This window comes from Nomascus leucogenys, chromosome 7b, assembly GCF_006542625.1.
Source record: "Nomascus leucogenys isolate Asia chromosome 7b, Asia_NLE_v1, whole genome shotgun sequence".
NCBI lineage: Eukaryota > Metazoa > Chordata > Mammalia > Primates > Hylobatidae > Nomascus > Nomascus leucogenys.
Window position 1 is genome coordinate 27,210,643 of NC_044387.1, and position 16,423 is coordinate 27,227,065.

The window sequence follows — 16,423 nt, forward strand, 5'->3', positions numbered from 1 at the left end:
TGTAGTCCCAACTACTCAAGAGCCTGTGGTGGGAGAACTGCTTGAGCCCAGGAGGTTGGGGCTATAGTGAGCCATGACTGTGCCACTGTGATCCAGCCTGAGTGACATAAGACCCTGCCTCAATCAATCAATCAACCCATCGATGCATCCATCCCTGAGGGCCCCAAAACTTTTTATTAAATGCTTATCAGATCCTTCTAAGAAACAGTCTTCAAAGGGGAGAGTCTTCCAGGAAACTGTTATGTTCCTATGGTCAGGTAGTGAAGATGCAGTGTAGTAAATGGAAAAGCAAAAGGTAAATTTTAAAAGGATTCAAGGATATTAAATACATAGGTTGTTGAATAAGTCATTTCATTATACTCATTACACATAACAACTAACACGTGACTTCAAAACCATGACTTCATATGACGGTTTGGATGTTTTTTAAAATTTGCCTTTCCTGGTAGGTAAAACAGTTCTCTCAAAACAGATTTCATTTTGGGCACTCGAATATTTTTAAATGGTTTATCCCTCCTCATCCTCTTACTTCTACCAGGTTGAAAAACATAGTTAACCAAATGCAAAAAAAGACTAAACACCAGGCGCGGTGGCTCACGCCTATAATCCCAGTACTTTGGGAGACTGAGGCAGGTAGATTATTTGAGGTCAGGAGTTCACGACTAACCTGGCCAATATGGTGAAATCCTGTCTCTAATAAAAATACAAAAATTAGCCAGGCATGGTGGCAGGTGCCAATAATCCCAGCTACTTGGGAGGCTGGGGCAGGAGAATCGCTTGAACTCAGGAGGTAGAGGTTGCAGTGAGCCGAGATTGCACCCCTGCACTCCAGCCTGGGCCACAGAGCGAGACTTCATCTCAAAAAAGAAAGAAAAAAAAGACCAATAACAGCTAAGACAAACATCTTTAAGCATGCATTCCGTTTATGTTATAAAATTACAAAATTAATCCTGCCAATGTATTCAGCAGTATCTTCAAATATGGATTAGCCCAGTTCTTATTATTTAAACCATTCATAAATGCGAAGAGTCTTTGGGCTGAGTCCTCTGACTTAACACAGGACACCTAGATTCCAGTCAAGTGCATTACGCTGGTCTTTATAATGTGTTTACAACAAAGCAGAAACTCTATCATCTCTGAAGCTAAAATTTAGTATTCAGTTCCAAAAGATCTCTGAGAACTCCTGAACTCATGCCATAAAACCACCTTGAGCAGGACCAAGAAGAAGGAAGTCTATTTTGTTTATAAAAACACCTGAGTAACTGAGCGAGTAGAAAACAACACCATGCTCAGCTCAGTCTACATTATCACTCCCATTCAACAGGCTGGTGAGCCTAATGGCAGGACGAGCATCTACTGCAAGCCAAACCCTATGCTAGGTTCCCTGGAAAGACGCAAAAGAAAAGGTCTTTTTGTATTTTTAGTAGAGACGGGGTTTCACCATGTTTGCCAGGCTGGTCTTGAAGTCCTGACCTCAGGTGATCTGCCCACCTCGGCTTCCCAAAGTGCTGGGATTACAGACGTGAGCCAACAAGCCCGGCCGATCTTGTGATTATTTACTATGTCCTAGATTACAATACGCAGCCCTTGCCACCACTTCCCCACCCTGTACCTACAGCACAAAAGCTAATTAATCCTCATAGTTTTTCACACTGAGCCCAGACTTGACTCCATTGTCTTGTTCATCAAGACCCTCAAGGCAACCCTTAGCAATCAGGACTGGCATGTGAGATGAGACCTACATGCCATCCCAGTCTCAACACCATGAGATGCTCCAACGTCTACATACACTAAAATGAGCTTGCAGAAAAGAGGTGGAGAAGGGCTGGGCACTCAGCTAATGTCAGGCTTCACTGAAGGAAAGCCAGGACAGAGATAAACAGGAGGGAAAAAGAACTCCAGGTTTGCAGCATGACATAAGGAAAATTGCTCAAGTTAAAACACACATGATGTGCTTGGAAACGGGGAGCATGCCTGGAAGAGTGTTCATTTAGAAAAGCAGCAAACCATGGCTAAAGGAGGAATCTGAATGGCATCACAGGAAAAAAACACTAGAGCAGGTAACTGTGGACCATGCCCTTTTGTCACTTAGTTTCTCTGGACTTCAGTTTCCTTAAGGTAAGTGAACAAGGGAGTTAGATCAGAGCGGGGATGGGAATCCCTGGTGCCTGAGCCGAGGAGCCCTGCTTCCACTCTGAATCCATCTCAGCACATCTGACACAGCCAAACAGGCTGAGCTCTAAGGCAGGGCTGCGATTCTCACTGACTGAAGCTATGATGGAGCTGCCTTCAACTGGCAATAAGGAGCTTTCTGCTACTCACCTACCTGCCTAAAATATGTCTCTATTCATCATTGGTTAATAAAATAATATAATACATGGTCTCTCACCCATCTCCTTAAATTCTTCATTGGTCAGTTCCAGCCATGCAGCATCCATGTCATTGAGGTCATAGCGACACACACTGTCAGCCAGCGTCCGGATGTCCACATAGCCCAACTCAGGAGGCTCAGAGCCTGATGACACGATGTACTTCTTGGGCCTGATGAACATGAGGGATTTCTCTTCAGACACAACCCTGGATAACAAAAAAACAAGGCAGCCAGGTTACCCTTTCAGCCACAGACAATGAAGTGTACCACAAGGCCCCAAGTGTGTTCCTCTTCCAACCCTCAGAGCCCCAGGTCATCACCAGAGGCTGAAAACCTGAATGTCACTGCTAATAAAACCTTAACTAGAAGTTGTTAAAGCCTGCTAACAGGCAATAGATATGAATGAAAACACTGCAGAAGCCTTCGAAATCTGCTTCCCGGGACCCTGCTGTGCCCTGCCCACCACCTCTGACCACTCTGGCCTGCAGCCAACACCAAAACACACTGACCCATACATTTCAAGAGCTAGTCATTAAATCACTTTCCCTTAACCAGACCTGCCCATCCCTGCTGGAGGCCATTAGAACCAGGGCACCACACAGGCAGGGCAGGCACAGCAGACTCTGAGAACCAGAGGGAGAAACCCGCCAACCCTCACACCTCACAAAAAAAGATGGAGAGAGGGAAAAGAAAATTAGGCCTTGGGCTGGGCAAGGTGGCCCAAGCCTGTAATCCCAGCACTTTGGGAAGCCGAGGCAGGCGGATCATTTGAGGTGACCAGCCTGGCCAACACAGTGAAACCCTATCTCTACTAAAAATACAGAAATTAGCCGGGTATGGTGGCACACGCCTGTAACCCCAGCTACTCGGGAGGCTGGGGCAGGAGAATTGCTTGAACCCAGGAAGCGGAGGTTGTAGTGAGCCAAGATTGCACCACTGCACTCCAGCCTGGGCAACAGAGTGAGACTGTCTCAAAAACAAACAAAAAAAGGGAAATAAGACCCCGGCAATTACCAACAAATCTAAGAAACAGAGTCCCAGCCAAGAAGGAGACTGACTCTCCCAACATATACCTATGATCCCAGGAACAAAAGCACAAGTTTCTCCTCCTGGTACTGCCACACAACCTCCCCGACCTTTAACACCTGGAGTGGTGCTTTCCAACTCACCCCACTCAAAAGAAGACAGCATGTGCAAGAAGAGCAAATCACTCCTGACTTGGAACCAAAAAAGGGCCATCTTCCTAATCACAGGCCCCAGGCCTCAACAAAGTCCTTCCACATATGCATTTCCGCAGTTTAAATTACTGTCAACAGGCTGCCCAGAGTCTGTCAGAGTACCTTCATCACCCTTATATTACGGGAGTGATTTTATCTACATGACGCTGACATGGACAAACTGAAGGGATTTATTTCTCCTACTCAACCAAGAGCAGGGATCCAACTTGCTCAGGGCTCCAACTTTAATACAGCTTGTAAAACTTCCACAAGCTATATTAATGCTCACTTCTGTCCCGGCTCCCCACTGAAAGTGAAGCATTCAGCAAGTGACTCCTGGACTGGGGCTGCCAGTGCTGAATCAGGTGGTGCTGCATCTCAGACACAGGCTCTGAGGCAGATACCTGGTCTGCCCCGCAGGGCCCCATGACCACTCCATTCCACAGGTCCAGACTCTAGCCTGTGGGGGCCATCCTGGCACTCCTGATTGGTCACCTAAACCTGAGTAAGACAGGGGCATTTGTCACCACTGGATAGACTCCCCAGAGATCCCAAAATGACAACTCAAATTTGATAATCTTAAGTGCCCAAAAAAAGAGACACAAAGTGGGTGAGGGCCAGGAAGCAAGTTCAGTCATGACTCAGCGTGGAGAAAGACACTATTTCACAAAGCAGCAGCGAACTGATGATGACGGAGAAGCCAGGTGCCGACTGAGCACAGAGGGCACTCAAGCCTCCCTCCTAAGAGGACTCTCCAGGTGGCACAGAGAGGCACAGTGAGGAAATGAGTAAACCAGCTGCAACCTGATTGTGAGGAGAGTCGGCGGGGACTCGACCCTGAGGGATCTTTAAAGATAAGTCAGTAAATCCAGAGAACGCACCCCGAGAACAATGTGACCAGTCAAAATAAATCCCTCCAAAACTCCCCTCTCCACAAACCCTAACTGGCAGGTCTCCTTACACCTGTCCTCCTCCAAAGGCAGAGGCAACCGCAGTAGGCGGAGCAGCTGCCCGTGCTAGTTCCCAACAAAGCCAGATGCTTCTCTCCAGGAGAGCCACTCTCCAGAGTGAATACGGAGAGCAGGAAAAGAGGATGCAGACGTGAACACCCAAATTTTCCTCCCCCAGCCCATCACTTCCCAGGATGTCTTGGAATTTGCCTTCCTCTCATAAGACAGCAGCAACTCCCCACAGTGGTGGCTGTAATGTTAAGTTTGGAGGCTCATGGCCCTCAAAACCACTACCCTGTATGCCTGAAGTATGTTGCTCCTGCATTTCTATTTCCACTTGAGGCCTCATGATATTTTATTGCTAACTCAGACATTGTCTCTTCCCACAGAAATTGTCTCTTCTCAGATGCCTGCTGTCAGAGAAGAAGAGCAAGGGTGGGTGGAGAGGCTTCTGTCCTCAGGGCATCTCTACCTGGCCACAGGCTGAGGGATGGTCCCCGGGCTCACAGGCACCTGGACCCCTTTCTCCCATTCCTGTCTCCATGGATCTGCCAATACATAGTACTCATCCGGGTTCAGCTGGTAGGAGTCATGCAACTTCATGGCAGTGATCAGGTCTGTCCTAAACACCTGGAAAGGAAGAGAAAGGGACACTGACATTTGATATTTGCATTCTTATTCAGAGTGCTGGCAGCTGCAATGTAACCATGGAGCTGCCATGTAACAAGGTCACTGTATCAACATAGAACAAGCCTGACCTATTAGAGAAAAACTTTGCCTGACGTGCCTTTTACCTCACTCAGGCATGGGGGGTGGCAGTGCTGAGGGAACCCTGCCCTCTCACTCCCTCAGTCCATAGTGTCCACAACGTCAACAAAAACAATAAAAAATCTTGTTGTCTGCCTCTGAAAAATGTCTCTCAGTTCACCAAAAGGGCTGCTGAAAACATGTACCTGAAATCTCTGAAGGGAGATACTGCACTCAAGGGTGCTCTAGAAATATAACTCCACTAACCACATAACAACTTCAAGCCAAAACCCAGAACCACCAGGGACTCATCTCCTTTTTTTTCTTTTTTGAGATGGAATCTTGCTCTGTCGCCCAGTCTGGAGTGCAGTGACACAATCTTGGCTCCCTGCAACCTCTGCCTCCCAGGTTCAAGCTATCCTCCTGCCTCAGCACCCCCGAGTAGCTGAGATTACAGGTGCATGCCACCATGCCCAGCTAATTTTTGTGTTTTTAGTAGAAACAGGGTTTCATCATGTTGGCCAGGCTGGTCTCAAACTCCTGACCTCAAATGATCTACCTTCCTCAGCCTTCCAAAGTGCTGGGATTACAAGCATGACCCACTGCTCCTGGCCAGGGACTCATCTTCTATAATGAGACTGCCCCCACCCAGGCCCCACCTCCCAGGGTACCAGGTTTATGGTATGGTAGCTGGTGAAGTCAAGGTCTGGGCTGGCCTAGAAAAATCTGGAAGAGAAGCAACCACAGGCCACTGGGTTGATGGGCCTGCAAAGAACATGTTTGCACAACTTCACCTGGAAAAACCTCTACCTTGGAAGGGTTATTTGTGGGGAAAGGAAATAGAGAAAGTCACTACCCTCTCCCCACTCTGCCAAAAACAGACAGATCCAACAGTGCCCCTCTACCAAGAGAGCTCCCCAATTCCTTATCACAGGCCAAATGAAGGAAACCACAGGAAAGGCAGCCATCCCAGTGCCTATGCCACTGCAGACTCCTGGGCCTGTGGCATTCATCCTTGGTCAATGAGGCCTGCCCCTGGGGTGGAGCACAACACCGCCTCCCAGCCAGGGCTGCACAGCTGGCTCCCTCTCAAGCCTCGTCCTTGGTCCACTGGTGTCTAAGGCTGCATAAGAAAGCTCTGACCTTGGCATCAGGACCAGCCCAAAGTTGTGTTTGGCATCGAGCAAGCTTGCATCTGTAAGCTGCCCTGTCTGTTTACACAAGTCACAATGCTGAACTCTCTTTTCTCAGGACAGGGAGTTCTTTCTTGTGCTACTAAGCACAGTTCACACCATACGCCTGCTAATAGGTCCATATTTGTTTTTCCTGGTGGCTTTTCAGGCTGGTGATCACTTTAATAAACTTCACCATAATAAAGTCTGAGGCAGTGTCTGAATAAAGAAGCCATTTCTCCTGCCTGTCATTTTCAATACGGACTATTCCCCAGTATGCCACTCTTCATTTCTAAAGACCTATTAAGCAAGAACTAGGCCATGCACCTCCCACAAAAATCACATGTAATACCAGGATCCTTCCCTTCAAGCACAGAGCCGCTGAAGCAGGTGCCCAGCCCAGTGGACACCAACTCCCTGGCCCCCAAGAGAAAAGTACTTTAAAACCTAAGAGATGGGCCTATACCTTCAAGAGCCAATCAGGTAAAAACATATTCCAACTAAGTGGTAAAAATAAAAAACAAAGGAGTTTGCAAAAAAGAAAGAAAATCAAACTGAAGCAATGAAATGAAAAAAAGGCAGCCTGCTATTCCTTTGCTCAAAGACTCGGTCAAGAACTGAAACAAAGGCCCTCAAATGGACATCAACTCCGGAGTCTCTGGTAGAGTATGTCAGTACCATACATATAGTTTGGACTCAGGGTTGAGAAAAACATCTGGACCAAAATGTGGGGCTGGGACAAAGCCAGCACAGCAACCCGTGCTGCTGGGCCCCCTCCTCCATGCTTGGTGTCAGTGCTGGAAGTAGGTTTCGAACTACACCACTGGGGACCAGCCCTCGTCACACCAGGTCACAGCTCCTCAGTCACCCTTGTATTCCTGTGCTGAAGTAACAGGAGTTTAGTGTGAACATCAGAAAGCTATTTTGGGGGTTATAGACACAGCACAAGGAATTAAGAAATAAAGAGCAGCAGAGACACTCCTTGGCAAAGAAAAGGAAGAGAGCACTAAAGGTTCAAAGGAAAAAAGGCCTGAAATAAAGTAAGGGGAAGAAGTGGCTACCTTCCCAAGCACATTTGATCTCAGGCTAAAGTGCCTCCTGGGATGGTTTTCCACAATTCTAAAGGATGTAAACTACTTCCTCATGGAGGAAGCTATTCCACAACCAAATAACTCCTCCACTCCACAACAGGGCAGCCTTCTGACGTTCCCTATTAGAGCCCAGGAAGTTCCTCCGAGGAATATCTGCCTCTGCATTGCCATTACAGGATGAGGCTGTCTGTGAACTCACCCCATAAGAAGCAGCACAAAGCAAAGCATTCAACCAAAGAAACTTCCTATAACCTTCTCACTTGAAAACTGTGATAAAATAAAACGCTTTTTCTTCGATCCTTTAAAGCCTAGCAAAAGTCTTACAGACCTCAGGCCTCATAAGGGCCCCTAAACAAAGACCAGCAGAAAGAAATGCACCTAAAAGCAACTTTAGATAGATAGATAACAAAAGTTAGGGAGCAGAGGAAACATAAGATGAGAAACAAATTGAGAAAGAAGGGGGAAAGCCTTCAGCATAACCCCCAAAACAAAACTCCCAGAGTTTTGGTTGTTGCCAAATAAGCCACAAATTCATGGCTAAAACTAACTTGAGGCTGGCAGTGACTTGGCAGCAGCTGAACCTGCTGATATCCTGGCCAGAGGAAGAAAAGTTGTTGGGAGCCAGCAAAGATGCAACAGGAAAGGAAAAAAAGAATGTAATTAATAATAATAACTAACATTTACTGAGCACTTTTTATGTGCCAGCAACTATTCACATGCTTTGCATGTATTAGTCTATGTGTATTAACCCACTTAATCCTCACAACAATCCTATGAGGTAGACACTTGTGTTCTCCCCATCTTACAGATTTTGAAACTGGGGCACAAGGACTTGAATAATTTGCCCAGGACTGCACAAATAGACACCACTCGACTAGTTATATGGGGCAGCATATATTCATGCGCGGTCAGGCAAGCATTCAAGAAGTACCTCCGAAGGCTTTCGATCTTCATGTCTGGAACAGGAACTTCTCCTGTGCTGGGATCGGGAATTCTGGGACCAAGTAGTTGACAGGCCTAAAGAAACAAATATCCAAATAAGAACCATTAGAAACTGCAGGGGTCACTGAGTGTTCTCAGGGGTTTTCTTACCCAATCTCATCCCAGGCTCACCTCAGCACTGCACGATGAGACCACCTGTGATGCCGTCTTGGCTCTCACAGAGCTCTTCCACTTCCATCACTTATTTAACTCTCATCTCTCATGAGCAGGCCTAATGTGCTCATTCTGTGCAGGGATGCTGTATCAAGGACCACACCCAACAGAAGAGAGGACTTTAAGAACACCATGCAGGTGTAGTCTTCACCCATAAGCCTGCACTGAAGAGGTTCAAAGTCTCATGCTGCTAAATAGAAACTGAAAAAATATCAGGCCAGGGGTGGCGGCTCATGCCTGTAATCCCAGCACTTTGGGAAGCCAAGGCAGGTGGACCACCTGAGGTCAGGAATTCAAGACCAGCCTGGCCAACTTGGTGAAACCCCACCTCTACTAAAAATACAAAAATTAGCTTTGCGTGGTGGCAGGCGCCTGTAATCCCACCTACTTGGGAAGCCAAGGCAGGAGAATTGCTTGAACCTAGGAGGCAGAGGCTGCAGTGAGCCAAGACTGCATCACTGCACTCCAGCCTGGGGGACAGAGTGAGACTCTGTCAAAAAAAAAAAGAAAAGAAAAAACATCTTATTGAGTTTTCAGGAAGCTTTCTAAAACACTTTTTTAAAAAAAGGTTTCACTCTACAAGGCATAAACACTTAGCAATCCCTAGACAGGGAACCTCAGGCCTATGGTGTAGTAAATAGCTAGTATAGTGCCGTAAGAAGGGAGGACGGTAGGTAAACAAACTTAGTGAAGACTAAGGGGCCAATTGCCAAATAACCTTTAAAATATGCTCCACTTTCCCATGAAAATGCCAATTGGCTCTGTTCTCTGCCTTTCTTCCAAAGGGGGTCTACTCCTATTATCTGGCCTCCCCCAGAACATGGTACCTAACTGCTGCCTAACAGGGTCTCCCAACTGCCGCCAAGTCTGAGCTCTTCTCTGCCCTGACACTTCTCAGCACCAACAACTCCATCCTGCCTGAAATACTCCCTCAGCCTCAGTGGCAATTCTCTTTCCACTCTGTGGGTTCCTCTTCTCCATGTACCCCATCAGCATGGGTTTCTCCTGAACTCTTTGCTCTTTTCTTGCTCCAAATGTTCTCCCCAGGGGGCACTCACCCATGTCCACAGTCTTACCCAGCACACCCAGAGGAACCTGCCAGACCTACAGTCCCAGACTAACCTCCCCCTCAAGCTCCAGATCCAGTTTCACCTTCACATAAGACATCAACCCTAAGGTATTCCTTAGATCTGTCAACTCAGCATTATAAAAACTGAGCTCAACGTTTTACCCAAACCTGTTCTGCCTCTTACATTCCTACTTTGATGATTATTACCACCATATCTACTTGACGTCAGAAATCTAAGAGTCATCCTAGACTCCTCTCATTCAGGACACAATCAATGGCTAGGTCAATTCAACTTCCCAATAATTCCAGCCTCTCTTCTCCATCTCTGCCTCTACCTCCTGTTAATTTGTCACAAAGACAACTTAAGTGCAAAACCTTCCATTTGTGGGTGCCATACTGCTGCTAGAGATCTGAAACAACCCTAACACCCACATGTAGTATTTGTCCAACTTTCTGATAATTCACCTCCACCTCCTATTTTTAATAATCATCACCCCAACCCTGAACACCTACTGTACCATTTTCCAGAAATTAACAAAATCCAGAAAAATAAAAGCCAAAAGCTTAAGGTTAACTGCCATTCTGCCAGTGAAATCATTTGTCACTCAGACAGGAAGCTCTTATCTCTACAGATTCCAGAGACAGGAACATAGAATCAAAGCACCCTTAAGACCTTAAGAAATAGATTCTGCACGTAAGCCTATCATCAGATTTGCGATGACCAAGACCAAATGGGATTGCCATGCTTCCCTGACAGGGACAACGTCGGCACTACCCTTGAGCACCAGTTCTGAGGCTCATTACTAGGTCAACTGACTGACTGCTGTTCCGCCAGCACAATCAGCAGAACTGGAGCTCCTGCTGGTGGCCCCATGGCATTTCAGTAAATGTTTTAGAAAATTCTTCTTTAAAAAAATTCTAAGTGTGCCTCTTTACACTCTAAATGAACAAGAATATTTCACTCCCACACTGAAAGAAATATTCTGGGCACACTGGGGTGAGCCCAACCTGCAAAAGTTCTAAATCTGGTCATTACTGGAAAAAAGGAAGACAGATGCCGAGTTAGGAACCTGGAGATGAAGGTGGCTGGGTGGCTCCTAGGGTCTATAAAGAGGCCTCTTTTTCTCTCTGTTGTCCTGGAGGCCATCCTCCAGCCGGTCCACAGCCTGAAAGAAGAGACGAGGAAAAGCACACGCAGTGTCTGGATGGAATTATCAGAAGGTTTGGGGAAGGGAAGAGAAGCAGAACAAAAAGGGATGGTCCTCCTCTGCTTTGAATTACTATGGAAAAGGTTATAAATGATAACCTCTAACAAAGCCAGAAATTTAGAGAATCACTCCATTGCTATACTTTAAAAATTAACATGAAGTGGGGAGAAGAGGGTCTTCAGAGTCAAATACTTTCAGAGTTAACGCAGAAACAACAAATTCGTTCATTCTCAGGTTTTCTGACCCTCTTGTCTCTTCTTGAGGATCTGCCAGGATCCCTCCCAAGTAGTTTCCAAGGTTCCCAGGAAGCTTGCAGCTTTGCTGGCATACAACACAACCCAAATAATGACACTCATTTGAAAGCTTTTCCTAGGACTGCTTTCACAAATCCTGAAAATTGCTGTGTACACCACATTTGCTTTTATAAACAGATATACAAAGATGCTACATATTTGGTATCCAATAATAATAACCAAGAGAAACTCTAGTCCACCCAAAAATAGTCTGTTCCTTTTCCTCTTAATTTACCTAGTGTTGATACAATACAGAAGACGGAAAAGCAAAATTAATCCTATTAAACTCACTTTGCAGATAGGGAAAGACTGGTAAAGAAACTAAATTTAAATTATCACTGGCATAAGGAATGCTCTTAGCAGCTTATTTAGAAAAGCCAAAAATCAGAAACAACCTAATCATCCACCAACAGACTGTGAATGAAAAAATTCTGGTATATCCATACAGTGGAACACCATCCAGCAATAAAAAGGTACTGATACATGCAAACATGAATGAATGCTGAAGTAATTCTCCTGAGTGAAAGAAGCCAGACCAAAAAAAAAGAGTCCATATTGTATTATTCCATTTACATACAACTCTAGAAATGCAAACTAATCTATAGTGACAGAAAGTAGATCAGTGGAAGACTAGAGAGAAGTGGGAGGGAAGGATTATCTTGATTTCAATGATTTCATGGGTGTAAACATGTCAAAACGTATCAAAGTACACAATTTAAATATATGAGGCTCAGAGGCTCACTGTATGTCAATTATTTCTCAATAAAGCTATTAAACATTTGTCACTGAGATACCATCCATTAACAGTAAGGGGAAAAAAATTCTATTTTACTTTACACAACTGGTCTGTATAAAACCTAGACTTTGCTGATGAACCAAGTGAGAATCTCGGAGGGGGTTGTAAACCCGAGGGAACTGCTCTGCCTTCCATGTCCAGGAGCAGGTATTTGTTGATGATCTATTCCTTCTCATTTTCTTATTGTATCAAAAAGTTAATCTATCAAGAGCCATTGGTATAAGACTCAGAATTTACAACATAGAGCATAGCTAAGTTAGTCAGTGGTGTGAACACAGCAGATTCTCAAAATTTCTTTGAAAAGTAGATAATTTTTTTTTTAAGTGTCATTGTTGAGGACAGTCAATCATGCTCTAACCATCACTGTAACCCATGAACTGAAGGTGGCAGGCACTAAGAATTTACTCCTGTTTCACCTAATAGAAGATATGCTTTTGAGCTCAAGGAAAATAAAGCAATAATACATTTAAAGATAGATTTGTGGAGCCACTGTTTCCTGCTTGGAATGCACCTACATCTACAGAAACATTCATGGAAGGCCACAGGCTACAGACTCAAAGGGAGTGTCTTGACATTGCTACACCAACACCTTTCCCTACAGCCAGGCTCTCCCCAGACACTCCCAGGAGGTCAGGAAGCTACCAGAATATTATTAAAATCAAAATAATTAACACTCCTTTTTAATTAAAACAAAATTTATAAACACTTTCTGGAAAATATTGGGGGTGGGACAGTGGGGTCAAACCAGAAATTAGAATATTTTAAATACTAAAAAGACCAGGAGTCAGTGATTTATACTACAGCAAAACATCATGCACTTATTAAAAAGGGTGTGCTTGCTATTGTTAAAAACTGCGTGGTAAGATTACGCAGGGCTGGTTTGCATTTTGTTTCCAGAGTGCTGATATTTAACGACAAACTAATTTAAGCATATGATGAGTAAAATTTTGTTTTACTTTCTTTTCGCTTTCAGGAAAGGAGTTAGGAACTCTAAAAATCTGCTAATAATGTCTAAAAGTATTTTACTGCCATTCACAAGGTAAAATTATTACCCAAAATTAAGTTCACTTTGCTGACAAATTTAAATGACTTAAAATTCTTGACATACACTGTTAAAAACAATTTTATATTACATTACCTCATGTTAAACATGGGAAAGACTGAGTGGGGAAAAACACTGTCTTGTTTTTAATATCCCCAACTTCCATTAAAACAGAATCCTTTGGGTTAATATAAAGTTATAAAAGGCTCAGAGTTCGTAGCACCATGACCATGGACACTGCCTGGGCATAACGTTCTTTCAGGTCCTATTATACAGACATCTCCAACACTCACTCCCCTTTGAAATATTAAAAATAGCCATGCTGTCTTGCCCTAGATCTAAAATAAGGAAAACCTCAAGAGTAAATCTAACACATACTGCACACACCTTCCACATTTGGTAGCTGGTGTGTGATAAGCTTCTCGTGTTGTGCCATGCACGAAAGGTTCAGAAATTAGAATGAATGGCCGGGCGCGGTGGCTCACGCTTGTAATCCCAGCACTTTGGGAGGCCGAGGCGGGCGGATCATGAGGTCAGGAGATCGAGACCACGGTGAAACCCCGTCTCTACTAAAAATACAAAAAAATTAGCCGGGCGTGGTGGCGGGCACTTGTAGTCCCAGCTACTCGGAGAGGCTGAGGCAGGAGAATGGCGTGAACCCAGGAGGCGGAACTTGCAGTGAGCCGAGATCGCGCCACTGCACTCCAGCCTGGGCGACGGAGCGAGACTCCGTCTCAAAAAAAAAAAGAAATTAGAATGAATGGCAGTCTTCGTGTTCACTGCACCACAAAATGCAAACTATGAAAGAACCTTGCCACTCATCAAACGGCGGTCATCCTGTCTCAGTCACTGATCTGGACACTAAATAATATGCTGGTATCTGTCTTTAGGGGTGTTAAACCAGCTTAACAAAGTAAGATGCTTAAAACTGGCAAGTATCGAGTCCAGCAGTCTGGTGTCACAGCAAGGGCACACAGACCTGACAAATCCATCTATGAGTTACTTAAAAGCCAAGCTAGCCTTGTACTAGAGTAAAGCAATGCTGTGTTAATTCTCATCTCAAATTAGGGAAATGTAATCTAGTTACTGTTTATTTGTTTTAGCTGCATGATAGAAGACAAGCATCTGATATAATTGTCATTTAGACCAGTGGCTGACCCTATACCTGCCATAGTTTTTTACCCCAGCGTAGCCCAGCTCTATAGCCCAACTCACTTCCACTTCCAACAAACAAAGGCATCATACATACATTCAAAGAACTGGCCCAGAAATGTTTCAACATACTTAAATACACTTAGGCCTTCAACCAACTGACACACAAACATTTGACACTCACCCACCATTTCTGCTGAGGTCCAAGTACAAGTCAGTGGGAAAATTACTAATTTTAAATTTCAGTTGGCTTCCTTTCTGCCCATTCCTTATCACAGGTGATGGGGCAGAGCCTGGCTCTGATAGGTGGGGAGACAGACTGCTTCCACCCTAGCTCAGGTGTAGAAACAGGGCGACCAGAGAGGGCCCACATGGAGCCTGGCTCCAGACCTTCTTCCCACAGCAAGTCAACAAATCTCTGAAATTTAAGGAAGTCAGACAAGAATAAGAAGTCCTGCTCTATAACTTTAGGAAAATCTTAACAGTATCAGCACACTTCTATCATTCTTTGTGAAGTAAGGAATGAGACCAATCTCCCTTTGGACCTTTGAGACACCAAATTTTAAAAACAACCAAAACCAACAAAAACACCATTTGCTACATATATATAAAGATGCTGATCATACTCAGGGGGGCTGATGCAGGAAAATCACTTGAACCTGGGAGGCAGAGGTTGCAGTGAGCTAAGATCATGCCACTGTACTCCAGCCTGGGCAACAGAGCGAGACTCCATCTCAAAAACAAAAAACAGTGCTGATCAGAGCTACTATTGGCCTGAGATAAACAATAATATATAATTCCTGATAAAAACAAGGATACTTGATGTTTAAATTAGCCTCTACAGGTTTACTGAAGATAACACGAAATGTCCTTTAGGTTTTAGAAATATAGTTGACTCTTGAACAACACGGGTTTTAACTGCCCGGTTCACTTACGTGAGATTTTTCTCTCTGCCACCCCTAAGACAGCAAGACCAATGCCTTCTCTTCCTCCTTCTCCTCTTCTACCTACTCAACATGAAGACGAAGTTGAAGACCTTTATGATTATCTACTTTCACTCACTGAATAGTATATTTTATATACATACATACATATTTCCTCTTCTTTATGATGTTCTTAATATTTTCTCTAGCTTACTTTATTGTAAAAATACAGTATATAATACATATGACATATAAAATATGTTGATTTATGTTATTAGTAAGGCTTCGGGTCAACAGTAGGCTATCATTAGTTAAACTTTTGGGAGTCAAAAGTTATACAAAGAATTTTGATTTGCAGGGTAGGGGGAGTTGTTCAAGGATCAACTGTACTGAAAGTAGTTAGTGGACCCCATTCCCACATGTGCCAAATCCTAAGGACAGGATCCTGGGCTGGAAAGCAGAAAATTAAGGACTTGTTTCCCTTTGCCACGCTCTGGCGCAATGTGTAACTTCAGAGACTGGCTGAGCCACCTAGTCCCAGAAGCCCAGCAATTGCAGATGCTGCCTGCAAACACCCCAACATTACTCCATCCAACTGCAGGGCTGGGCCTCCAGAGCACCTGGAGAAAGGCTTCAACTATGACTGCAGCTATATAAGGGCTTGCACCTGGCACAGAAAATGCCTGTCCGTCCCCAACTGTAAATACGACACTGGTATTCCTCTGGACCAGGCCAGAAAACAAGGCAAAGGGCTCCAGACCAGAGGCCAGCAAGTCCCAGCCATGGCTGTGGCTCATGCTGCAGCCCCATGCTGACGTCTGCAGCTGCCTCTCCTTCACTTGGACATGGTGTGCACTGGGCTGGGAAGTGCTGCCAAAATTCTGTCAGGCCTGCAAGCTGGAGAGGCTGAGGTGTGGCCACCGCATAGACCCTGTCTTTCTTGTAAGCAGAACTTTCCAAATGCACAGGGCCGGCTGAAGGAAGGCAGGGTATGGGGAGTTAACCCAGGTAGGGCTCATTTTGTGGACCTGAATGCAGGGACAGGAGGCACGCCCCACGACGCAGGCCACCCAGTTATATACAAAAGGCAGGCTCCAATGCAAATGAGTGAGTTGGTGGCAGAGGCTGTGAACCGGCTGCCTTCAGAGAGGATGGAAAGGGGTGTGTATTCCATGACAATGAGTATGTGCATCTTTTTCTAAGCCTGGCATTCCAGGGGTTCTTAATGAGAACTCTG

The 16,423-nt window shown here is 44.9% G+C and overlaps 1 protein-coding gene across 5 annotated transcripts in view; it reads right to left on the bottom strand.

Annotated features, from left to right (window-relative positions):
• Positions 1-16,423, bottom strand: part of JADE1 (jade family PHD finger 1) — a 65,674-nt gene that overhangs the window by 23,342 nt on the left and 25,909 nt on the right. For 4 of the 5 annotated variants that reach the window (XM_003264653.3, XM_003264654.3, XM_030815708.1 and 1 more), the window contains exons 3-5: positions 8,480-8,565; positions 5,011-5,168; positions 2,390-2,577 (exon numbers count right to left, since the gene is read on the bottom strand). In XM_003264653.3, the coding sequence (XP_003264701.1) occupies positions 2,390-2,577; positions 5,011-5,168; positions 8,480-8,565 (432 nt within the window). Of the gene's footprint in view, positions 1-2,389; positions 2,578-5,010; positions 5,169-8,479; positions 8,566-10,842; positions 10,939-16,423 lie in introns of all 5 variants that reach the window. The other variant, XM_030815709.1, reaches the window with a different exon arrangement.